Here is a 26,642-nt window from a genome sequence, read left to right on the forward strand (position 1 = left end):
AACAGAATGCCCAGTGAAATGCTGCAAGGGACACACAATTCTTCAGTGATAGCAGCAAACAGTGTCAAATAACAAAATAGTGTTAAAGATGACCAAGAATTTGAAAAGGTCATGAGTTTTTGCTAAGTGGAATTCACTCGTAACCTTTAAGGGAAAACATTCTAGTTTTTATTTGAAAAATCCTATAAAAGATTTGATTCCTGTGTTTGAACAACCGTGTGCGCTTTCTTAGCATTTTGATTTCTGGTTAAATTATTCTTTTACCAAAATTGCTTCCAAGGGGGGAATTTCACTGCTCCTCAAGAGAAAGGACAAATGTTCAGCATTAGAAATCCTCCTCTTCCAACTGAGAGAAGGTTAACATTCCTCAAAAATCTGGCAGCTCTCAAAAGGCTGGTTTTCTACATTAATATATGCATTTTAAATGACCATTTAAAACCTTTAAAAAAATGTCTTCTCTCTCTTCTCTAAAGACTACAAGTTGCTTCGAGTGATTCCATGAACTCAGGGGACCCACAGCAATTAAAAGGAAGACAGTTCCCTACATGTTTATGTCTATGTCTTTTTTTAAAAAATCACACTCACCAGGGAAATGAAAAACATGAATTGCACTTATTAAACAACATGAGTTACCTAAAATAAGCTTTAGTTCGGAGGGATGTTTCGATGTGTATTTTCATGTGCACGTATACAGAAAGGGCTGTAGTCTGGAAATATTAGCATTGAAGAAAGCTTCCTAGATATTCTATGGGCCACATATGCATAACAAATCATTTCAGTTACTTACTTGCAAGCAAAGAAAAATAAACATTCTTCATAAGAAAAGTCTATAGGTTTGAAAACCTTAGCTCTTGACTGTCATCTCAAATTTGCTTTTGCATTATAGCCCATCTCTGAAATACAAAAGGCCATGTACTGCCCTCCAATGACGCATAAAGCTTCCACTAACAACTCCATGCAAAGACCAAGGCAATATATCACCATACTTAAGGATTTGCCTAGATGCTTTATGAAGCCCAAAAGCAATACACGGGTTTATCAAATCACTGAAATATTTCTCTGGTCATATTTTTGCTCCAAGTACAGCAATATGTATAATAACACAACAACAAATAAAGAAGTTGGGTAACAAATTATACGTCTATACACACACACACAAAAAAAAACCTGTCCATTTGTTCTTTGTGGGTTTTAAGATTTTTCTTTACTCAGAACATTATAGATTGAAGAAGGTTTTACTTAAAGAAGGCAGGAACTTGTCAGCCAAGTATTTTCAATAATCTACTACAGAGGTAGAAATCTTCTGGAAACATAAGAAGTATCTGAAAGTATAGTTTTTCAAGCTGTAGTTAAGCTACCAGCGTTCTCTAATTCTGAAAACTTTCAAGCCTGCATTTGAAAACAAAATTGTATCATAAGCAGCTGTGTTTTCATGTTCTATTTTCAGTTTGATTTAGCTCCCGATAGAGCAACATTTTAAAAATATTTTCTTTTGCACTAATTATTCCACGATGAGCAGTATCAATAAGTTCTGCAATATTAATCAACTTAAAATTAGCAGGATGTCTAGTATTTGGTTAATCTATGTTCCAACAGTTAATAGGTTATGGGTGAATCCTGCCAGGCAAATTTCGATTGTTTTCTAACACATTCATGATTCTGCTAGAGACGACTGCATGTGTTAGGCTAAGAAAGGAAGTTTGGAGCATGAATTGGGTACTGATCTATGGCTCTGGGCCAGTCAAGTACAAATCACTTAAGGGTTAAGTCTTAATCTCTCCGATCCTGCCTCTAGGAAGTGGTACATCCTCGTGTTAAGAGCTGTGCTGTAGGGTCAGACGCACATGCATTCGAATCCATCTGGTTATCAGCTCTGTGGGTTTACAATCTGCTGGTTAGAATGGGTCGGTGGTGGAAGTTACTGGTTCCCTATAACACCATCAACCATCTGTAATATTCCAAATGTATTAATATAACAGGGGCAGAGGGAAAGAACTACTCCAGATGCACATCAACCCTGGAAGTCCCAGGGAAAGTAGAAATGTTTAACTGTTTCCCACAGGCTTACAATTATTTTAATACATTTAAAGGCACTTGGAGGGGTTTCCCTGGTGGCGCAGTGCTTAAGACTCCACCTGCCAATGCAGGGAACATGGGTTCGAGCCCTGGTCTGGGAAGATCCCATATGCCGCGGAGCAACTAAGCCTTTGTGCCACAACTACTGAGCCCGTGCGCCTGGAGCCCGTGGTCCACAACGGGAGAAGCCGCCACAGTGAGAGGTCCACACACCGCAATGAAGAGTGGCCCCCGCGTGCCGCAACTAGAGAAAGCTGGTGCACAGCAACGAAGACCCAACGCAACAACAAAAAATAAATAAATTAAAAGAAAAAAAAACAAGTTTAAAGGCACTTAGAAAGTCATGTAATAGACAACTGTTTATTAAATGCCTATTATGCATTTAGAATTTTTAAAATACTACCCAGGTCATCTTAAATAAACAAACCCAACAATCTGCTGCTCATCATGGAAACTGCCTCAAATCTCCAGGAAAAAAAAAAATGCCCCTCCAGAAAAATTAATCCTGGCCTTCAACAAGAAAATTTTATAATCGTAAGTACTTCTGTGAAACCAAGTTGTCATCATTAAAACTGACCCCTGCTGCTGGTTCCTGCCCATACTAGCCCTAAACTTCAGGACAGAAGGAAGAAGTATCAGCTCACAGACAACAGAACCACTGCCAATTTCTTGCTTATTATTTCCTTTAATTCTTTTTCTTGGGCCCTGTTCAAATTGTTACCACTTTTAAAAAGTGCTATTATCAATTCAATTCTTGTGAGTATACTCAGGGACTTGACTGAGATGGCATGTATCCAAAAATACAAATGTCCTACACTAAAATTTCCTTTAACTTTCTACTTCTAAACTTTTCCCACAATAAACTGTATGGTACATTTTCTCCACATATGGTATTAATCTGCTTTTTAAAAAATTAAAATAGGAATTATTTGATGGGTCTTCTGAAGAGTTCTACCACATTCCAAAATGTCAGAAGAAAATGAGAAATAGAGAAAAACTGAAATGATGTATCTTTTTGGCACTTCCCACTGAGATCAGTTATAATCTGCGGTGAGGGCTGCATTTTCAAGATGTGATTCACCGCCAGATCTCCGACCATCTTCTCTACAATGATGATTCAACATGACTTTCACTCCAGGCCTAGCTCTCCTGATCCTGGTAGTTCAAACTACCTACTGAACTCTCTAGGACTCAGTTTGTTCTTTTGTAAAATGAAGGAACCAGATGACATGGTCACTAAAATTCTTCTCAGCTCTAAAATCCTATGGTTTGGTGATTTCTAACTGGTATAAATGGCTATCACCTCAAGTTCAGCATATGTAACATCTATTCAACCCCTCTGACCATAAAACTGCTGCCACCTCTGGCTTCCTGTTTCTATAAATGGTTCTGTCAACCTCAAACTCACTCTAAGACACTCAAATTGTTCTTAGCTCCTCATTAATCCTCCTCAACTGGACACATTCTTCCTTTTCAGTGTCTTGTTCTAGCTCCCCTTTCTCAGGCTTCATGGCATTCTCTTGCAGATCCCTGGGTCTCTTGGTTTTTTCCTCACCAATTATCCCAGATGCCCCAGTCACATTAATGATTCAGGGTCAACAATGAAACACATAGTAACAAATATCAGAGTAACAACAACAAAAAGTTAAGAAAAAAAAAAACCCAGAAGTTTCCAGAACAATACCCAAATTATCTTTTTAGTAGACTATCAAAGAACACAGGAACTGCTAGACGTTTCATAAGAAAACATTTAGGAACAACCTACACACCCCACTGTCAAGAGATTTACTTCCTCAATGGCTGTCAAACTGGTGATGGGATTGAGGTGGAGGGGAAGAAGTGATATTTACCTTAGTCAGCTACACTAGCGGGCATGCCTTTCTCTGTTCATTTCTCCTTACATGAATCCTACCTATCTGCTATGGTCTAAATGTTTGTACCTCGTCCACCCCTAACAAATTCGTATTTTGTAGTCCTAATCCCCAAAGCCAATAGTACTAGTAGGTGAGGCCTTTGGGAGGTGGTTAGGTCATGAGCGTGTTGTTGCCCTCATGAATGGGATTAATGTTCTTTAATTTTTTTTTAATTTTTGTTTTTATTTTTTGGCTGTGCCGCATGGCACGCAGAATCTTAGTTCACCAAAGATCAAACCCGTGCCCCCTGCAGTGGAAGCCCAGAATCCTAACCACTGGACCGCCAGGGAATTGGGATTAATGTTCTTTAAAAAGAGCTTCCACAGAGCTCTCTAGCCAATTCCACCACATGCGGATACAGTGCAAAGTCTCGACCTGGAAGAGGGCCTTCACCCAACCATCCTGCCACCCTGATCTGGGACTTCCAGCCTCCAGAAATGTAAGCAATAAATTTCTGCTGTTTATGAGCTATGCAGTCTCTGTATTTTGTTATAGCGGCCCAAACCAACTACGACACTATAATTTAAGCTCAGCCCAAATCTCTTCCATGTCCACACCAGAGCTCTCTTTCTTTTTAATCCAGAAACCACTATGGTCCTTTTCATTACTGTTTAAATTCCATTCAAACACAAACTGGATTCTTGGTTAGTTCCATTTTGGTGGCAGCAGAGAAAGAGCTGGGACATGACTAGTCAATGCTGGCTTCATACCACAACCCTCAGAATACAAAGGCCCCAGAGGTTATCAATAGTTTACAACTGAACACAACTGAGCACATCATAAAGTATAATGCAGAAAGTGCTAAGAGATAAGTTTATAAAGGAGAAAACAACAACAACAAAAGCAGAGCAAGCAAAAAGAGCAGAAAAGGAAAAAGATTATTTCTGTGAAAGCCAAAAAAGTTTCAGGGAAAAGATAGGACTTATATAAGGTCTTAGGGTTTCCATGGTGGCACAGTGGTTGAGAGTCCGCCTGCCGATGCGGGGGACACGGGTTCGTGCCCCGGTCTGGGAAGATCCCACATGCCGCGGAGCGGCTGGGCCCGTGAGCCATGGCCGCTGGGCCTGCGCGTCCGGAGCCTGTGCTCCGCAACGGGAGAGTCCACAACAGTGAGAGGCCCGCGTACCACAAAAAAAAAAAAGGTCTTAAAAGATGGTCAGAGCAGAGTTGGGGAGGGATCGGGAGGACGCAGGCTTGAAAAGGGTAAAGGACATTCCTTCCTCCAATATATAGCTGCTCTGGCTGCTTCTCCACTATGGAGTCATAAAAGTTCAACCTGTCGATCGCCATTTACAATCAGCTTCTTGGCTGCATAAATTATACAACGATTTTTTGCTTCTCTTGGGTTATTTTATCTCACTGAACAAATAGTGTGTTGTGATTAAACCTATTTGTCAAAAACTGACAGCAATGACATGTGGCTTCAAAGGTTCTTTAGCACAGCTCTATAGGCTGTCTCTTTCCTTCTTCCATGTGCTTAGGGCAGCTCAGTTCAGCACACAGAGACAGCTCCTATCCCTCACCCTCTGCCTTCCTGGAATAATGAAACATCCAACATCACTGATGTCAACACTGTTAACTAGAAGACAATTTCTGGCACATGAGTAGGAGTAATTTTTTTTTAAGTTCTGACGTAGAAGTGGCCCATGTTTCTTGTAATGACAGGACAGGCTGGGTAACACCAACAGGAGACCCTCAAAATCTTCCTTGTGACTGCCTGAACAACACCACTCAGGCACCACCTCTTCCATCATTAATTTAAAGGCTCTTTGACTTATCAACAGTTTCCCTCTCACTCTTTCCCCTCTATAGACATTTATAATTAGATCCTATAATTCAACTGATAACGTGTTTATCTTTCTCCACTAATCAATTTTAAGATCTTTGAGAATAGGAGGTGTCAGTTTTTATATTCAACAAAATAAGTTTTATTTCTGATAGTAAAAATAACAGAGTTTAGAGAAGTTAGGATAAAGAGGAATAAAGATTTTCTAGATTTAACAATTTAATGATTAACTTATTAATAATTAAAGATTTAATCATCACTAGTGTTATATTAATTTTCTTCTATTTTTTAGCTAAGTGTATAAATATACATTTCAATAGAATTAGGAAAACATTTGAGGTATAATATAAACCATAAAAGATATCCACTGTAAATGTAAAATAAAATGACTTTTAGTAAATCTGTAAGGCTCTGCAGCCATTACCATATCTCAGATTTGTCCAGCCATAATCAAAATCCAGTACTGGAACAATTTTGTCTCACCAGACAGTGGTGACAGTTTGCAGTCAGTCCTCTCTTCCAAACCCAGCCCCAGGCAACCACTGATCTGCTGTCTTTATAGATTTGCCTTTTCTGGGAATTTTATGTATATACAACCAGGCTTACATAACTGAGCATAAATGTTTTCAAGGTTCAAACGTGTTTGTTTGGTTTTTAAAAAATATTTATTTATTTTTATTTTTGGCCGCATCGGGTCTTAGTTTCGGCATGCAGGCTCTTCATTGCGGTGCGCGGACTTCTCTCTAGTCATGGCGTGGGCTCCAGAGTATGCAGGCTCAGTAGTTGCGGTGCACAGACTTAGTTGCCTCGCAGTATGTGGGATCTTAGTTTCCTGACCAGGGATGGAACCTGTGTCCCCTGCATTGGAAGGCAAAGTTTTAACCACTGGACCACCAGGGAAGTCCCTCAAGGTTCAAACATGTTGAAGCATACTATCAGTAGGTAGCTCCTTTTTATTGCTATATGAATGTTTGACATTTTGTGTATCAATTCAACAGTTGATGGACATTTAGGTTGTTTCTTGATTTTGCCTATTCTGCATAGTAACATTAGAAACATTCATGTGTACGTGTCTTTGCGTGGAAGTGTTTTCCTTTCTCCTGGATAGATTTCCGGGAGTGAAAATGCTGGGTCATATGGTAATTTAATACTCCACTTTTAAAAAAGCTGTCAAGGGCTTCCCTGGTGGCACAGTGGTTAAGAATCCGCCTGCCAATGCAGGGGACACGGGTTCGAGCCCTGGCCCGGGAAGATCCCACATGCTAAGAAGCAACTAAGCCCGTGAGCCACAACTACTGGGCCTGCACTCCAGAGCCTGCGAGCCACAACTACTGAAGCCCGCACGCCTAGAGCCGGTGCTCTGCAACAAGAGAAGCCACCACAATGAGAAGCCTGCTCACCGCAACTAGAGAAAGCCCACTCGCAGCAATGAAGACCCAATGCAGCCAAAAATAAAATAAATTTATTTAAAAAATAAAAAGCTGTCAACATGTTTTCCAAAGTGAGTATACCACTTGATATTCCCACTAGCAATGTATGAGGGTTCCAGTTACTCCACATTTTTGCAATATTTGGTATTATCTGTCTTTTCTATTACAGCCATTGGATTAGGTGTACAGTCACATCACACTGTAGTTTTAATTTTCATTTTGTTTATGACTAACAACTTTGAGCTTTATTTCATGGGCTAATCAGCCACTGCTATATCTTCTTTGGTGAAATATCTATTCAAATCATCCATTTAAAAAATTGGGGGGAGTTTTCAATTATTGAGTTTTGGACCTCTTTATATATTTTATGTATTTTGGAGATAAATCTTTTATCAGATATATTATTTGGAAATATTTTCTCCCAATTTGTGGCTGATGTGAAAATGTCTTTAGCCTTCATTTTTGAAGGACAGTTTTGCTGGATACAGAATTTTTGGTTGACAGGCTTTTTGTCTTGTCTTTGAACATTTTAAATATGTCATTACATTACTTTCTTGCCTCCACTGGTCTGGATGGGAGATTAGATCTTAAACGTATTTTTTTCTCCTGCACGTAATGAGTTGCTTTACTCCTGTTGCTTTCAAGATTTTCTTTTTGTCTTTGTCTTCCAACAGTTGGACAATGATGGGTCTAGGTATGGGTCTCTTTATGTTTCTCCTAATTTTGGTTCATTTATCTTCTTGGATAACGGATTAATCATATTTTTCAATAACTTTAGTAAGTTTGGGCAATTATTTCTTCAAATATGTTTTTGCTCCTTTCTCTATCCTCTCTTTCTGGTACTGTCAAATTCCTTTCTAATATACATGACCTATCAATTTTTTTTAATGAATATTAAAAAGTCTCCTTGGGCTTCCCTGGTGGCGCAGTGGTTGAGAATCTGCCTGCCAATGCAGGGGACACGGGTTCGAGTCCTGGTCCGGGAAGATCCCACATGCCGCAGAGCAACTAAACCCGTGTGCCACAGCTACTGAGCCTGCGCTCTAGAGCCCGTGAGCCACAACTACTGAGCCGTGTGCCACAACTACTGAAGCCCGCGTACCTAGAGCCCACACCCTGCAACAAGAGAAGCCACTGTAATGAGAAGCCCGCACACCACAGGAAGAGTAGCCCCTGCTCGTCACAACTAGAGAAAGCCCACGTGCAGCAATGAAGACTCGATGCAGCCAAAAATAAAATTTAAAAATAACAGATAAATAAATTTTTTAAAAAAAAGAAAAAAAAGTCTCCTTGTTTTCTGTCATCCTTTAAAGTTCCTTCAACATTCAGGAAATTTATCTTAAATTACAGCTCAAAGGTAGATAATACTAAATCCTGTCAGTGATCATGACAGTGGTCATGAATTAATTACAGTTTAAAGTTTGCCATCTTTTGACTATTTCTAAGTCACTAGATTAGAACATAGCTTAAGCAGCAAAACAGTATAACAGTTTCTCAAATACTGAGAAGTAACAAAGGTATACCAATGGATTGTATTTTTATAAAGCAACTGATAGTAGCTATGATAATTACTATCATGACAAGTAGTTGATATGTAGATTATGGATTCCCATCACTTTTTAAAAATTAGCCAAGAAATTTTGAAGGGAGGAAGGTATCACCTTTGAAACAAACTCTTCACTTAAAAGACCCCAGTTAAAACCCAAACTTAGTTGTTTCCTAGTAAACTGTGTAACACAGGATAATTTACTTATCTCTAGGCTTCAATTATCTCATCGGTAATATGGAGATACTAATATCTATATTTAACACAGGATTATTGTGGGAATTAAATGAGGTAGCATCTTTAAAATGTTATTAGTATGACAGGTACCAAAAAAGTCTATAAAGATTTTTAGCCAGTTATAAATGCCTTCAAATTAGAACTAGTTACATAGTTCTTCTAAATGTGTTTTAAATATAAATGTATCAGAGCTTAATTTATATTTCCAATAAAATACTTATGTTTTCAAATACAAGTTGGAAACTGTATTTCCAAATAAAATAAGACATAATATAAAATTTTTTACAAATTTAAAGCAGACAAGAAATAAGTTATTTCATTAAAAAAACTTTATCCTTTAAAATTAAAAACATGAAAAAGAAAATACATGATTTTTATAGTTTTTAAAGTCACATGATCTGAGAGCTTGGAAATTTTTTGTTGATATCAATTGGCAGACACCCATCAAATTACTCAGACTTACAAAGAATAACAATTCTGGCAATTTACATAAGCTTACTTACAATCAAAGTCTAGACTCATAGATTTTTATCTTCCACTTAAAAACTTTTTGTCAATTGTTAAATGCTCTGAAGCAATTCATGTTAATTTTTTCAGTGACAGACATAAAGGGTTATTATTAGAAAGTTTAAAAGAAATATTCTAAGCACAGTAATGTGTATCACACTACAGCAGGTGTGGATGAGGAATACTGACAATACAATTATAGATCCTTTATCCAGGAAAAGATCCACGCTGGTACTATTATTTTAATCATGAAGATATAAGATCATATAGTCCAACCCCTCCATTTCCAAGAGAAAGAAACTAAAGACAAAATATGTTAAGTGACTTGCTCACCATCACATAGCTAGTTGCACAGTCTTCATCAAGACTCAGAATTTTGCTGTATGGTGCTTTCCCAACTTCACCTGTCTGCTTCTTAACAGCCGGAAAGTCTCTATATACAATTTTGATCGTACAGGTTTCTGTGTCAACAGTAATGCAGTATAGTAGAATAAAAAGTAAGGATTTGGAATTTATTCACTCATTCATTCACTTATTCATTCAACACATACTGAATGGCTAGCATGTGTCAGCGTACTAGGTAGAAGACGCAAGCTGAACTCCATACCTACCACATAATTATTTGTGTGACTTTGGACAAAAATTTCTTTAGATCCCAGCTTCATAATTATTAACATGAAGATAGTAATATCAACCTTTCTCACAATGTTGAAAGACTGAATGAGATCATGTACTTGGAAGTGCCAAGTAAGGTCCCCAATTTACGTACAACTGGCCTATTATCTGTATTGCACACCATGTGAACAATTGCCACATGAATGTCCAAACTCAAACTTAACATGTTGAGATTGAACTTACTATCTTTCCCCTCCTGTAACTGCTACCTTTCTTGTATCCTAAGACATTTCATCTACTTCCTTTCAAACCTTTCTTGCATCTCCTGACTCTTTATCAGTACCATCAAAAACCATGATGATATCATATAAAGATTTTAAGTTAAAATAGAAAAGCTGGCCTCAGCATGGCTACTTAATTTCTCTAAGCTCCCATCAAAGACAGAACAAGTTTCAAAGCACCTGAACCTGAATTAAGCCATTAAGCACTCTAGCTCTATAAGATAAAATTCAAAGTCCATCTTTGGACATAAAGCTGGAAAGATTAGGGTTGCTTACAAGTGTTTCCACTTTAGGTGGAAATTATGTGTTAACATCTGAATTCCCAGGAAAGGTTAGAAGTGGCAAGCAGCCACTTGAAAGCTACTTTACTATGCACAGTGCTTTCCTACTTTGAAATCTTCCTTCTATTGACGTTTTGTGAATGAGGAAACTGACCAAGCGGCAGAAAAAAGGCAAACTCAAATTAAAGTGCTTCCTCTCAATTGAACAAGCCATGCCACTCCCTCATCAATGTAAAAAATGTAAAAATGAACATATCCCAAGCATCTACCACCCTCATCCTAAATATTTCAAGTTCTACCACTAGGTACACAGAGGAGTTATTGTGCATGGATTTCTAGTATTAATAATAGCAAAAGAGAGTGGGCAACGGTGCTAGCTTTTGCTTCCACACATAAATAGCAGAAAAATAAGACTTATGAAAGGCAAGAGAGCAACAAATAACCAAAACTGCCCAGAGTTTCTTCTTCTTACTATATGGTCATTTATCTCCATTAAAAATCACTCGGAAGTCAGATTTTATTAGGAAAAACGTAAAATATTTTATTCAAAGGAAAATACAAGGTCTTGTTGTGATCAGTTCCTTCAGGCCTCAACAATTCTTGTACCATTCATCTCCAGAGCATTCAGAACTCTGAGTTTAAAGACTCCTTGGGAAATCAAAACCATAATGCAGAGGTAGATGGTTCCTGATGGCACAAACCAACTCCTGTGTTCTGCAAGTAGGGTTGCTGAGGCCCAACACCATTAGGTGATGTTACAGATTGAATTGTGTCTCCCAAAATGCATATGTTGAAGTCCTAACTCCACCACCTCAGGATATGATGGTATTTGAAATCGAATTTTTTTCAGAGGTAATTAAGTGAGGTCATTGGACCCTAATCCAATATGACTGGTGTCCTTATAAGAAAAGGAAATTTGGACAAAGGCACAGAGAGAAGATGATGTGAAGACACAGGGAAAAGACAGCCATCTATTCACCAAGAAAGGCTTGAAACAAATCCTTTCTTCATGGCCATCAGAAGGTGGGCCCTGACACCTTGACCTCGGACTTCTAGCCTCCGGAACCATGAGATGCTGTTTGAGCCACTCAGTCTGTGGTACTGTGTTATGGCAGCCCTAGCAAACTAGCATGGTGATGAAAAACAGTCAGGATCAAAACCCAGCTTTCCAGACTCTAATATGAGGCTTTCCTACTCACTACACTGTCTTGCAATTTAGCTCTCTGTTTTCACTCAAAGTTCTCTCCCATAAAAATCTTACCACTTGCTCAACTTGTTAAAGACCATGTTAATATATACTGTTTATGCTGGCCTCTTGTGAGCTACACTTCCACATCACAAAAAGACATTTTTGTATAGATGTCTCATGAACTCAAGCCCCAATGTGTAAAACCCCAATCAACTACTCCACAAAGTTAGTATGGACACTGTTTTATAATCTAAGAAAGTCTAGGTCCAAGATTCAAGTCCTTGGACAAGTCATCTAACCTCTCTGAGCCTCAATTCCATATTAGTAATACGAATTCACAAACAATATAAATTCTACACCCCCCAAAAAAGAACCTTCAAAAGGCTAATGTGAAGGTTAAATTGGATAATAGCCCTTTCAAACTGCAAAGTATTAAAAGCAATTCTCCATGCAATCAAAAACTATTTCTCTCTCTGGCACCATTGTTTTTACTCATTCAAACTCAAAACCATTGATATTTCCCTCTCAAATTGCCTATAACTAATAACTCACCTAGGTTTGGCATTTCTCTCTCAGCAACATCATTTTTTGTCACTGCTTTCTAATAAATCCTCATGATTTCAAATCTGCACTGCTCTGAATGACTGATTTATCAGCTTCTGGCTTCCTCCTTATCTAATCTATATCACATCCTAATATCAGATTTATCCTCCTAATACACTCAGCTCAAAAGTCTTCAGAGGCTCTCTAACCCACAGAACCAGGTCCCACCTACAGAGCCCTGCATTCTATGACACGACCCCGCAGCCCGGGGCCAGCTCCTAAGCTTATCTCAAGGTTTACCATGTGCCCAAGGGCCTTGCCTCATACCCAGCCAGTATGAACAGACAGATCATCAAAAACTTTCATATAACCCTACTTGCTTCTTCCCTTGAGCTTCCCACTGATGGACCCAACTGTCAAAGCCAGATGCTCTAATATCATTAGGAACTTCCTCTTAACCTTGAATCTGGGAAGGCACCATTAACAAGGTTAGGCTCGTTAATTCTAGTGCACACCCCACATGCTAAGGAGCATGCCTGCTGCCCAGTATCATTTTCCTTCTGCTTCTCTCTTGGCCCAGCAACTCTTTGCCCCTCTCCTACTCTTTAACATTGAGGGTCTACCATAATCAAATTCACAGCTCAATGGGAACCCATTGCTCCATCTCAGCCAGTGGTTTCCAATCCCATCAGACCAAATACAAATATTTTATTCCTGGAATAAACCTCACTTGAGAGTGATATATTATCATTTTTATATATTACTGGATTTAAGAGGAAATGCCAGGTAGGCAGAAGGATGTGTGAGAATGGAAACAAAGACAGGGTCTTAGCTAAAGAGAGGCATGTATAGGTCATCATGTTATAGCTGCTATTTAATTCATGAATAAAATCACGTGGGAAAGAGTGCTGATTAGAGAAAAGAAGGCCCCTTCCCTGTCCTAAAACTCCATAATATTTAGAGAAGGAGACAACACAAGAGAGAGAGAAAAGCTACCCACTTGGAAAATCTGGTGTTAGCTAAACAAGAATGATAGAAACTAAACTGAAGTGGTATGAAAAGGAGAATGAAAGGTGAGAAAGTGAAACAGAAAGTAGACTTCTTGGGAGTTCCCTGGTGGCCTAGTGGTTAGAATACCAGGCTTTCACTGCTGGGGTCCAGATTCAATCCCTGGTCAGGGAAACAAATCAGACCAGTGACAGACTACATTTAGTTCATCAATATCTTAACAATACTATTGAAGTAAATCTCTGTTATTTATCTTGCTGTGGATCAGCAGAAAAGTAACTGTGGTTCCGTCAATGCAAAAATAAACTGAAGTCTTATTTCAAGATTTGTACTTTTAAAAATGTAGTAGAGGTGAAGCTATTAATACTAAAATTTCTGAAAGTGAACTGAAAAGATCCCACTAATAAAAGAAGGTATTTCATTCTCTTGAAGTAGAGAAACTATGCAGGAAGTAATAAAGCAAAAGACAGAGCAATTTCATCTCATAAAAATTTAAAATTCATATGTATCAAATAACTGTTAAAAAGACTTTTTAGAAAAATGACAGAATGGAAGAAAATATTACAACATACATGATGCTGATATATAAAAAGCATCTATAAATCAGTAAGAAAAACCAATAGAAAATATATTAAAGAACAGGAACAAAAATCAAGAAAGAAGAAATACAAAAGACTAATAAGGTAGTATAATCCCCTCATTTTTAAGAACTTTCCTTAAAAGTCATGAATAAAGAGTAACTCTAGATTAATATGTGCGTGGAGCTCTGCAAACAAAATCAGACGTGTAAGATTCCTCAGTTAGTGACAGTCTCACCATCAATGCACAGCAGTTTTTTCCTCCACACCTGAGTATATAGCAGGATAGTTTTATTTTATTTAACATGAATTGCTATGATCGTAAGAGGTACTGATTTTTAAATTTCAGTTTACACATTCCAATTAGAAATATAACTATGTAATTTAGAAACGCAGCATATTCAGAGGTGCATAATAGTTAAACAGCTATGGGCATCATGCAAACACAAAAGCAAAGATAACAAGAGAAAATGCCTACCTTCCCTGATAGCTGTGAAAGGTGTACCTTCTTCTTCTTGCAGCCTGATCACCTTCAGGGCTACCAACTTCCCATTTACCCTGGAGAAACAAAACAAAAGATGAGAAGCAAATCCGTGAAAATATGTTCCCGTTATGGTTCTAATTGTCTTCCTTACAATTTATATTTTATGCATTTTTGCACTGAAAATGTCAGGACTCAATTATGCCACCACAACAAGATTAATTTCAGTAAGGCTGGGAATCCTGTATCATCATCATAAATAGTCACACTTTAAATATTCACATTTTAAATATTCGCACCTGCATAGTCCAAGATTTAACTGAAGTTTTCTGTGATTCACTCTATGTTCTTTCCAAAATGAAACTAGTGCTTAACAAAAACACCATGTTCGATCAATTATTCACAGATTAATTAAAACTCAAGTCGTCAAAATAACACTCTCCCTTTGTTTCTCCAATAGCTCCTCTGTTTCTTTTGCTGAAATGTCTTTATCTTCAGTCTTAAGTTGAAGTCATTCAATCCCCAAGGACGGAAACCTGACACTCAGTCTTCTTCCTTCTCTCTTCCCTCTTCTTTCTCTGTCTGTCTCTGTCTGTCTCTCTCTCAACATCACCCATTCCTCCCTTTTTCACTGTTTTTTTTTTACTAGAGCCTCCTAAAATTACATTAGTCTGATTGTGTTTTATAATGCAGTATATCATCAAAATAAAAGTTAAGAATATTTTACTATTACAAAATTACACAAGACCTATCCAAAGCAGATGTTTCTTCTAGACACATTCCAAATGTGTATCAGCTCTAATTAAAAGTAAGATTACGCTAGGCAGATAACTTTTTATCCAATCTATTCTGTTAATAAAATAAAGACATGATTATCTGTATTGGTCTTCTAGTTGACTGCTCTACTTTCTACCTTGACTAGGCTTACCAACATACTTCCTTAATTAAAATAAGTAAAAGAAACACAAAGCATTTAATGAAAAGTAAATCTCCCCGCCACACCCAGTTCCCACCCTCTGAGGTCACCACTTACCTCAGAGGGGTAACTTAGCTTAACATATATACTTAACACACACACACACACAAATGGTAATATGGCATACAGGGTACAGTGTATATTATTTTTATCACTCGATATACTTTGGTGACTTCCTCATAAATTCATAGAAAATTGTCTCTTGCTTTTCAAAGACCACAGGGTGTTCCTTTGTATGAGTGTAGTATGCTTAATTTAACGCCAGTCCTCTACTGATAGGCATTTGGCAGGTTCCCAATTTTTGGCCATAAAACAATGATATAATAAATATTCTTGGACATAATTTCATCCATGTAAAAATACATCTGCAAGACAAATTCCTAAAAGTAAAATGTGGATGGACGTAGAGTCTGTCATACAGAGGGAAGTAAGTCAGAAAGAGAAAAACAAATATCGTATGCTAACACATATATATGGAATCTAAAAACAAAAAAAAAAAGGTCACGAAGAACCTAGGGGCAGGACAGGAATAAAGACGCAGACCTACTAGAGAATGGACTTGAGGACATGAGGAGGGGGAAGGGTAAGCTGGGACGAAGTGAGAGAGTAGCATGTACATATATACACTACCAAATATAAAATAGATAGCTAGTGGAAAGCAGCCGCATAGCACAGGGAGATCAGCTCGGTGCTTTGTGACCACCTAGAGGGGTGGGATAGGGACGGTGGGAGGGAGGGAGACACAAGAGGGAAGAGATATGGGGATATATGTATATGTATAGCTGATTCACTTTGTTATAAAGTAGAAACTAACACACCATTGTAAAGCAATTATACTCCAATAAAGATGTTGGGGAAAAAAAAAAACAAAGTAGGGTGTGGACAGCCAAAAAAAAAAAAACAGTGTATCTCTAAATTCTAACTCTGATGACACTGAGAAATTATCCTACGTACAGGTTGTACCAATTTATACAACCTATAGAAGACAGGAGCTCCTGTTTCCCCTTTACCAGTATATACTATGTTATCAACCATTGATTTTGCCAATCTGATAGGTGAAAAATGGTTTCTAACTGCAATTTAAATTGCAACCAAAAATCTTTAGAGGCTATGGAATCAGCAAAGGAGAGCTCGTGTGGCCCAGAGAATCCAGTGCCTGAGTCTGAAATAAAGAATTTGAATGTCTCTTTGTAAAGAACTGCAACCAATTGGTCTGTTTTTGATTAAAAAAAAAAAAAAAAACTGCCACAGGCACAAAGGTCAAGGGAATCATCACAGCCCAACCATCCTAGTGGCATCCCTCATCAAACAGATTGTTGAAATATATTATTGGTTACAGTAGTCAAAGGACATCCAGTTATAACGCTCCACAATGTGCCGTCTCCTCAAGGCTAGGAGTCATGTTTATTTTCCCTTGTGTCTCTCAGCTGGGAGGACAGGCCTGCCGCTTTTCTGCTCTGCAACTCTCCTCTCCTGAGTACATCACCTTGATTTTCTTCTAATCCTGATATGCTCTAGGTACCCAGGTGCAAGCAGAAAATTAATATTCACATGGGGTTCAACTGGTGAGTGTGACTTGTGCTGGCCATTTTGCCTTTTATGACTAAGGGAGGCCTCTGGCAGGGCTTGGGGCTGGGATGCAGTCAGTACTCACATCTGCACAGATTTTCTCAGCCCAGCTGAGCTCGTCACTGGCTCCCTGAGGAGGCAGGAACTGATTCCAGGAACTGCTTGGAATTTTGCCTTCATTTATCGATATTCTCCCCTCACCCATAAAAAACACATACAAACTTCTTCCCACAAAGCTTTTCCCTTTCCCTTGAGATCGCTGGCTTGCATATACCGTGAACTGAATTCTACAATACAGGGAATTTGTGATTTTGGAAGGCTATCTGCTTAAAACACACTCTGAGACCATGAAGCTATGAGTCCCCTGTAATACACTGAAAGGAGAAGAGTCTTTAATTGAACCAGCACTCATGCTTTAAATGCAACTAGAGAAGGAACACCTTTAAGCAATCTCGTAGGCTAGTGTGCATTACTTTTGTGGCGAAAAAAATTTTGAACATATTTACTATGATAAACTGCATAAAAGAATAAGATCCAAGTTAATGGGATCCTGATTCTGAAGCACAACTCTCCGTGAGTTAAAACCTCCAACTATCAATTTCTTATAGTTACGATAATCACAGCAGTTAAAGGCATTTAGATTTTATGTATTACATCATATGAAACTAAAAAACTCTTTAAAATTTATACTAGATTATTAGCTCCAGGAGAATACAGAAAAGGAACTCTTTTTCTGTTTTGTTAACTGTTACATGCCCAATGCCTAAAACTGTCTGGCACAGAGTAGACTCTCAAAATACTTTTTTTTTTTTTTTTTTGGGGCGGTACGTGGGCCTTTCACTGTTGTGGCCTCTACCGTTGCGGAGCACAGGCTCCGGACGCACAGGCTCAGTGGCCATGGCTCACGGGCCTAGCCGCTCCGTGGTATGTGGGATCTTCCCGGACCGGGGCACGAACCCGTGTCCCCTGCATCGGCAAGCGGACTCTCAACCACTGCGCCACCAGGGAAGCCCTCAAAATACTTTATTGACTGAATATTAATAATGTTAATATACTGATATTTCTTTCCTCATACCTATAAGTATCTCAAGAATAAAGTATAAAATTATTATTTTCAATAATTTCAAAAATATAAAATTTATAAAAAGATTTCAATATCTTCTTTCATGTTTATTTGTTTTCTTTTTTCAAATTAAAAGTTCAGTCTCTTTGTTTTTGATGATGCATGAAGATATAGAAAGTTTTCATTTCCTTAAGATTTTAGAATTTATAGAATGCTTTGTTAATTAACCTATTTCACCCAACAGACATGTTTCAGAACCCTCACTATCTTTAATAATCTGAGCCCAGACTAGTGACCAGTATTTCCCTCTTCTCCAACTGCTTCATTGGTTTCCCATTAAGAACCATATTGATTATCAAATAGCCTCTAACCTAAGAGTCATTGTGACTCTCTCTTTTCTTAATTAGTTTTTCTCTACATGTCTAGACACTCACCAACTACTGAATCCCTCAGTTCTAAAGTCTAGAAAAAACATAAGTCACTGGCTCCACTTTTGGAAAAGGTACCTTTTGAAAAAATAACATTACACATTATCTAATATTCTACCTTTGGGGCATATTTTTTTAACTTTAGTACCGACTGAAACACTTGAAATTCTAAGTGACGAACTCTAACAAAATGTCATTTTTTTAGAGATATCAAAAGAAGATACCTATTATTCTATGAAAAACAAAATAAACATGGTATCTAATAATTACCTTGTATGGTTTAAACTATTTTATTAAGTATTCAAAACACGTACTTCAAACATTGAAGTTCTTTAGAATAATTACAAAATTCAAATTGAATCAGTAAATTAGAGCTGTTTACAGGAAAACACTGAAGATTTCTCTTTAACAAGTTTTATTAATTAAATCAAAGGTTAATGAATAGAAGGTAATCAAGGCTTGATTGGCAATGGAAACATTAATTCAGGTAAGTAATATAGCAAAAAAAATGCTTTCAATTGTGTTAATATCACCACAGAACTTTCTATTGGAGATATTTCCAGGTTTGTGTCTAGTTATTCTAAGCTATCTAGGGAGCTGTTTTAATTTCAGAGACTCTTTACTATTTTCTAATTCTTCCAACCACTGCCTTTCCCAGCGTGTCCTCACTGTGAAGCTCACTTCAGGCCCAAGGACAAGTGACACTGCTTTAGTCCGCATGTCACACAGGAACAGCTGTCAACTGCATCAGGAGGAAAAGCCAGGGGAACGTCCGAGCACAGAGCTATTCACGCACAGACATGGAGAGGCTGGCTGTCCTGGCAAAGCCACACTAGAGTGGATCCAGCTTTCAAACCGGTCCTAACCACAGATCCAAATCTCTGCCAACTTCAGAAATTCTGTCCACAAATCTATGTGCCCTAAGTGTGTAAATAATAAAATGATCTTGTGTGGATTACGCACGATCGAGAAGTTTTGAATAAGGAGCACAGCCTATTCATTTTTTCATGCATTTGTTACTTTAACATTTTGTGAACCCTATAAAGGAAAACTCCCCACTTAGGGTAAACTTGCCCGGCTCAAAAGACGATGCACAAAGAGAGTTTCCTTACAGGCAGTTCTCAAAGGAAAGCCTAAAGGTTTTCTATCACATTAGTTACCTCACATTCATAAGATAACTTAGTACAATAAAACAAAATAACAAATATTATCTAGGTCATCTTTGAAAATAGTGTTCATGTGCTTACACCTAGAAGAAATTATGTGTAGAGGACATAAAGGAAATTAAGGCAATACACCTAAAAGAAATTTAATATACTCTGGTAAATTTAATATATTCTGCCTCTCTCTTCCATTATGATTTTGCCTCAAGAGAAACTGCTATGGAAAACAATACTGAGTGCAGGGAGATACAATGCTTTTGTTTCCTTACTGTATTGGTTTAGAAGCAATACAAGGAAATGTAGTTACTACTGAGGGAGTGACAATGGCAAGGCGGAGTACGTCAAGGACAATATTTTGAGCTGAACTTATAAATTTTTGGCAAAGTCATTAAAAACATTTTAAAGGTTTTACCATTAGTGCTTCTTTTATTAATTCCCTCTTAGGACACTGTTGGAACTCTGACTATACTGTCTCACATACACACTTCAAAAATTAAAAACAACTAAATATTCACGGCCTTGCTATTTCCACCTAAATTCAATTTATATTCAGGTATAAATGAGAAATCATCTCAATACTATTTAACCTTTGATATTCTGAAATATTCTAAAAGTGTTATCTACAATACTTTATTCTGGAAAAGTAAATTTAGAATTTCAAGGTAAGTTGTCAGTAATCACACCTCACCCTAATGTTTTTCTTTTTTTGCAGTACGCGGGTCTCTCACTGTTGTGGCCTCTCCTGTTGTGAAGCACAGGCTCCGGACGCGCAGGCTCAGCGGCCATGGCTCATGGGCCCAGCCACTCTGCGGCATGTGGGATCTTCCCGGACCAGGGCACGAACCTGCATCCCCTGCATTGGCAGGCGGACTCTCAACCACTGCGCCACCAGGAAAGCCCTCACCCTAATCTTTATCAATATAATGCAGAGAGAAGAGGAAAAAGACTAATGCCATTTCTGTTAAATTAATTTCTTTAAAAAAAAATCCAAAGATTTATAAGAGAATAGCATAATGGCTACTTATTAGGATGTGATTAATAATGCAAAAAGTCTAATGATTTAATGTACTGAGAAAAAGGGTGTGCTCAACCAACAATTATTATGAGTTTGTGCATTTGACAAAATATTGATAATGATGTTTTATTAAATGTAAAACCTCATAATACTTTGAAACATAAAATTAGAAGAATATATATTGTTCATGGGAAAAAATAAAATAATTACATTTCAAGAATTTAAAACTTGTACCTTTCCAAAAATAAAATCTGTCAATAAAGGATTTGAGAGTCGTATTACCTTAAAAAGTAGAAGTAACCTCAGTGATCACTCAAGCTCCTGAACAGACAAAAAAATCCTGACTGGCTTGATTGTCTTTGTCCTCCCACTCCCTGGAGCACAGTAGCTCCTCAAAAGACTTTGGTGGAACTCAACCCCTCTAAAATACCCAAATTACTTAGTCCTTTTTTATGCTGAGCCAAAATTTGCTTCCTGTAACTTCTACTCTCTGATTCCAGGTCTGAGTCCACCAAGACTAAACTAAACGCTCTTCCACAAGACAGCCCTGCCCTTAATTAAGTTTTAATATCCTGCCTCCTCGTCAACAAATACTAATTGAGAGACTGTGATTTTGTGCTTGGGATAAAGAATAAACAACCCAGACATGGTCCCTGCACTTAAGTCTCACCGAGGAGACAGACGTAAAACATGTAACTACAAAGACGGCTGACATACACCAAAGGGAGACAGGAGGTGCTCGCTCTTCAAACGGGACAATTTAAGCATCACTAAACTAATACCTGTGATTGAAAGGAATTAAATATGTTTAAATCAATAAGTTTATAATGAGACTTTAAAAGAAACTCATGAGTCACATTTGGAGAGTACTACGGAACCATCTCATTAGTTTAAAAACTGTTAAAGAGAATATGTCAAGCATTTACCTTCCCTTTTCATATACTTTCGCATACACTGTACCTCAGTGTAAACAGATAGTTCATAAGTGAAGTTTCTCTGCATAGATGCACTGCATGTAACAAATGAAGAGGGAATGACAGAATTTGAATATCACCATTAATGGTTGCTAAAGTCACAAAAAGAAGCTACCAGATATTATGTGCCCCCTGATGGAAGCATTCATCCCCCTCAATGGAATCAATCCAACTGGAATCTGACCACATCCAAATCTAACTACTTATTTCAAGGAGATAAGGGAACAAGTTAAATAACACCATTGGGATATAATCAGAAAACTCCGGACTACAGGAAACCATAGGGAAATGAACCTGTTTCTTCAACAAATGAATTTCAAGAAAAAAAGGAGTGGAGAACCCATAGATTAAAAGAGAGAGATGAACTAATGGCAATTAATTGCAATGTATGGACCCGATTTTATCTTGATTCCAACAAAGTTTATTTTAACACTGACTATATATTTGATGATAAAGAAATCGTTAAATTTTTTACATGTGATAATGGCATTATGGTTCGGTGTTTTAAAATAGAGGCCTTATCTGTTAAAAAAAATTATAAAATGAAATAATATGATGTTTGGGGTTTGTTTCAAAATAATTGGAAGGAATGAATACAGATGAAACAAGATTAGACACAGGTTGTCAGTGTTGGAAACTGATGGGGGTTTATCAAAACTCCATAAGAAGTTCTTTAAAAATTAAAAAACATACCCAATACAAGTTGGGATAAATGCAATGAAGGAAAATCACAGCATGCCATAAAAAAGATAAAGAACCTATTTTAATGATACTAATGAACTTATTTACAAAACAGAAATAGACTCACAGACACAGAAAACAAACTTATGGTTACCAAAGGGGAAGCGGGAGTGGACAGGGATAAATTAGGAGTTTGGCATTAACATATACACACTACTATGTATAAAATAGATAACCAACAAGGACCTACTGTATAACACAGGGAACTATATTCAATATCTTATAATAACCTATAATGGAAAAGAATCTGAAAAAGAATATATATACGTGTGTACAACTGAATATCTTTGCTGTACACCCGAAACATTGTAAGTCAACTATACTTCAATTAAAAAAAAAAAAAGAAGAACCTATTTTAGATTAGACAGGGAAGGATTCTCTGAAAATGTGACATTTAAGCTGAAACAAGAAATATAGAAGAGTAAGCAAAGAACATTCCAGGCAGATGGAACAACCTGTACAAAAGCCCAGGGGCAGAGAACACAATGTGTTAAACAAAGCTATAAGAAAGAAAGAGTGGCTGGAGCTTGTTGACCGGCAGGGGGTAGGAGAGGGGGACGTGCAGAGAGGGACAGGAGAGCCAGATCATGCAGGCCCTTAAGGGCCACAGAAAGGACTGATTTAAAAAAAAATCACCGGGAAATCTTAAGAAAGGGGATAATATGATTAAATTGCGTGTCTGCAGCTCCCTCACTATCGTGTAGAGAACAGCCTGAAGGAGCACAATAGTGGGAGCAGGGAGGGCGGTCAGGCAGCTACTACAGTGGTCCAGGGGAAAGATGGTGGTCACAAAGTACCAGGGTATTGGTAAGAGCAATGGGGAAAAGGAAAACAGTATTCTGAAGACAGAATCAAGAGACTCAGGATAAACTGAATTGGGCATAGGGCAAGTGGTAAAGGATGACTCCAAACGTCCTGACTTTAGTTTCTGTGTGGATGGAGGCACGTGTACTGACTCAAGGGAAACTAAAGAAGAAGAGATTTAGACAGAGAATCAAGAGTCCTATTTGGGAGGATCTTAGTCTAGACATAGAAGTTTAGGCTAGACATAAAAACTTGTGAGCCATTTGGAGGACTTCAAGGGAAGCAATAACTTCAAGAGAGAGCCAATTTTCTGTTAAAGCAGAAGTAAACACTCCGAAGAAAGTCGAACACACGTAAGCATTTGTAAATCAGAAAACAGTATTCTAGATCTAGATCTAGACAACATAAAAAGAGCCTGAAGGACATGGGGACGGGACAGAGTAGGAGATACAGTGCGAAATACGGGGGTGAGGTCTGAAAGATAATAAACCACCAGGGCGTTTTATACCATGCCTGTGGTAAACAGTGGTGTGAGGCAGAGGAGATTCCATCCTGACAGCCTCTGGAAGCAGGTAGAGTAGGGACTGCTGTTTTGGCTGCCCTCTGCGTGCATCAGGCAAGGCCTGGAGCTGGCGCCTGCCTCTGTGGCTGCACAGAAACCAAGGTACAGGTTCTCACCCCTGACTACATTTTTAAATCAACTGGAAAGCTTTAAAACATACCCATGCCTGGCTCCACCCCTGATTTAGTTGGTGCAGTGTGGGGTCCTAGCATCCGTATTTTTTAAAAACATCCTGAGTGACTGTAAAGTGTAACCAGGGTTGAGAACCACTGTGTTCAATAAGCCTTCAGGTTCCGACACCACGTGCTCGTTGTCTTTCTTCCTTTGTCTGGTCTCTCCAACACCGAAGTCTCCTTTTTCTCGGTAAACGTTCAAATTTTTCAACTATTTTGAGCGCCCTCACAGTCCTAGTTGCAAGCCTTTGGTAAGTCGGGGCTGATTAACCCCTTGTGAAATGTGCTTGCCAAGGTGTACACACTACCAGATGTGGTCTGATAAGTGCTGAGTGGACTGGGAGACTACCCTGCCCCATTCCAGAAACTCGACTGGTACTCATTTGGCCTCAGCATGTATTCGCCTGTGATCAGCACAAAACACTATTAACTCATGGATCTTGCCAACAATTAAAACCCCTGAGTTTTCTTCATGGGCCCCGCAATCACACCATCTCTAACTTGCCCTAGGCCTAATAATTCACTTTTTAAACATAATTTCAGGAGTTTGATTTATTCCTAATAAGATTCCAACTTGTCAGCAGCAACCAACTGCTCAAACCTCTCCTGTCTAAATTCTAATCTTGTTTTTGACAAGCACTGGCTAACTATCCTTCTGTGTGTCCTTCTCTGAGGTAGGATAGAAACACTGAACAGGATGAGGTCCAGGGCAGTGCTCTTGGACACCACACTCTTGACACATACCCCATCCACCTTTGGGGGACGTGGTTTCATTGACTGTCTTCTCTTTCTCTCTCTTTTCCCCCCTCCCTCCTTCCCTTTTCACTTTCAAACTCTCTAATCCAGCCCTTCCCCTCCACAGACCTCTGTCCCAAACCACTGCACTGACCTTCTGCCTCTACCATTGGACTGTGCTGGAAAATCTGCATGTGGCACACAGTTAGAGCTCCATGGTGAAATGAGTCAACCCTTTACCATGTAACAGAGGTACTAAGAAACCCTACCACTCTTACCAACCTGTTTTAAATCCACCACCAGAAACAGCGTATCACTCAACTGTCGATGGCTCTCTTACCTACCAGAACATAATCAGAACATTTACCCATGTTTGAAAAACAAGCTGATACCCAGCATCTACAGTGTTTCAGTTCACTAGCTTAACAATCTCATCAGAAAGAGGAATTAAGGTTATTTAGGTATGACATAATTTTTTTATGAACTCCTAGATCATTATTTTTCTTCCTATTTTGATTTACTCAGAAATAATCTGAGTGATAATCTGTCCTAAAATTTTCCACTGGAGGAGGGGAAATGAGAAAGGCATGCAGGGAGGAAGCCACACCATTTCCATCTTCTTCTGTGAACATTTAGACATCTCAAGGCTGCTAATGTCTCTACAATTTTTCATAGTTTCTCAAAGATGACTAACAATTATGGGACAATCTCAACTCCCAATTTCTTTAAAGGTCTGTGAAACAGTCGTCTCAGGTCTTAAATCAGAACTCCTTAGAAAAACATAGTACTGTCAGACTTCCTAAGACATTTGATAATTTAATTCACTCCTATGTTTGCTTTGCACTTCAGTGCTTAAAGCAAACTCTCCTTGGTAGCAATGATGTAAGCAAAACAGAAGGTAATTTGTACTGGTTTCTACCCCAATAGCATCTTTTGTGTGTAAACTTCAACCTAAGCTTTTCCTGAGTTACTGATGCTTCTTCTCCTTCCCTCACTCAGCTGGATTGTACTGTGGTTATCTGGTCCGATATTTGTTTGCATTTGAGAGACTTTTATCATCCATGTTCATACATTAACCTTCCAGAGTTTTAGGGCAAGGGGTTGTACACGTGTCGGTATTCTTCTGGAATACCTCCAGTTACAAGGAACCATTCTGGGGAGAGCAAAAAGTCACATGCATACAGCCCTTGAGGAGATTACCAGCCAAAGAAGAAATAAGATAGTATCAAACAACTAAAATGCATAATAAACAAAGGTAAGTTTCTTTAAAAAAAAAAAAAAGATAAGCAAAGTTATCAAAGACAAAGAATGGAAGAATTGTTAACTTATCAAGAAAAGGCAGGAAGCACAGAAAAGATGCCCAGGACACCCATAGATGTAAAGGTGGTTGGTTATACTACCCCTAAAATTACTAGAGAAGAGCCGTATTTATTTGATGAGATGGGAGAGTTTTGTAAAAAGTAAGTAGGGCTTCCCTGCTGGCGCAGTGGTTGAGAGTCTGCCTGCCGATGCAGGGGACACAGGTTCGCACCCCGGTCCGAGAAGATCCCACATGCCACAGAGCGGCTGGGCCCGTGAGCCATGGCTGCTGAGCCTGCGCGTCTGAAGCCTGTGAAGCCTGTGCTCCGCAACGGGAGAGGCCACAACAGTGAGAGGCCCGCGTACCACAAAAAAAAAAGTAAGTAATTGTAGCTTATTATGAGAAGTTTTTAGAGATTGATTTTTCACACATAGTGAGATTTGAAGCTTCCTGTATTAGTTAGTTCTATAAGTTTTCAGCTGTAACATACAACAATTCATATCCCTAAACATACATCTCTATACACTCATATGCACTGAAAACTAGGAATTAAAGGATAGTGTGAAGGTAAAGAAAAAGAAGAAGTAGGAGAGTTTTTTTGTGTTGTTTTTCTCTAGTCCCGTTTTCAAGCACACTTGTGTGGGGAAACATATTACTGAGGTCTTTGG

General features: G+C 38.4%; 1 protein-coding gene across 1 annotated transcript in view; it reads right to left on the reverse strand.

Annotated features, from left to right (window-relative positions):
- The window catches only part of CDK14 (cyclin dependent kinase 14), a 554,405-nt gene that overhangs the window by 370,823 nt on the left and 156,940 nt on the right, over window positions 1-26,642 (reverse strand). The window contains exon 4 of the mRNA XM_082846673.1: window positions 14,469-14,548. Coding sequence (XP_082702799.1) covers window positions 14,469-14,548 — 80 coding nt within the window. The remainder of the gene's footprint in view (window positions 1-14,468; window positions 14,549-26,642) is intronic.

This window comes from Leucopleurus acutus (assembly GCF_964270905.1).
Source record: "Leucopleurus acutus genome assembly, chromosome: 9".
In the NCBI taxonomy this organism is placed as follows: Eukaryota; Metazoa; Chordata; class Mammalia; order Artiodactyla; family Delphinidae; genus Leucopleurus; species Leucopleurus acutus.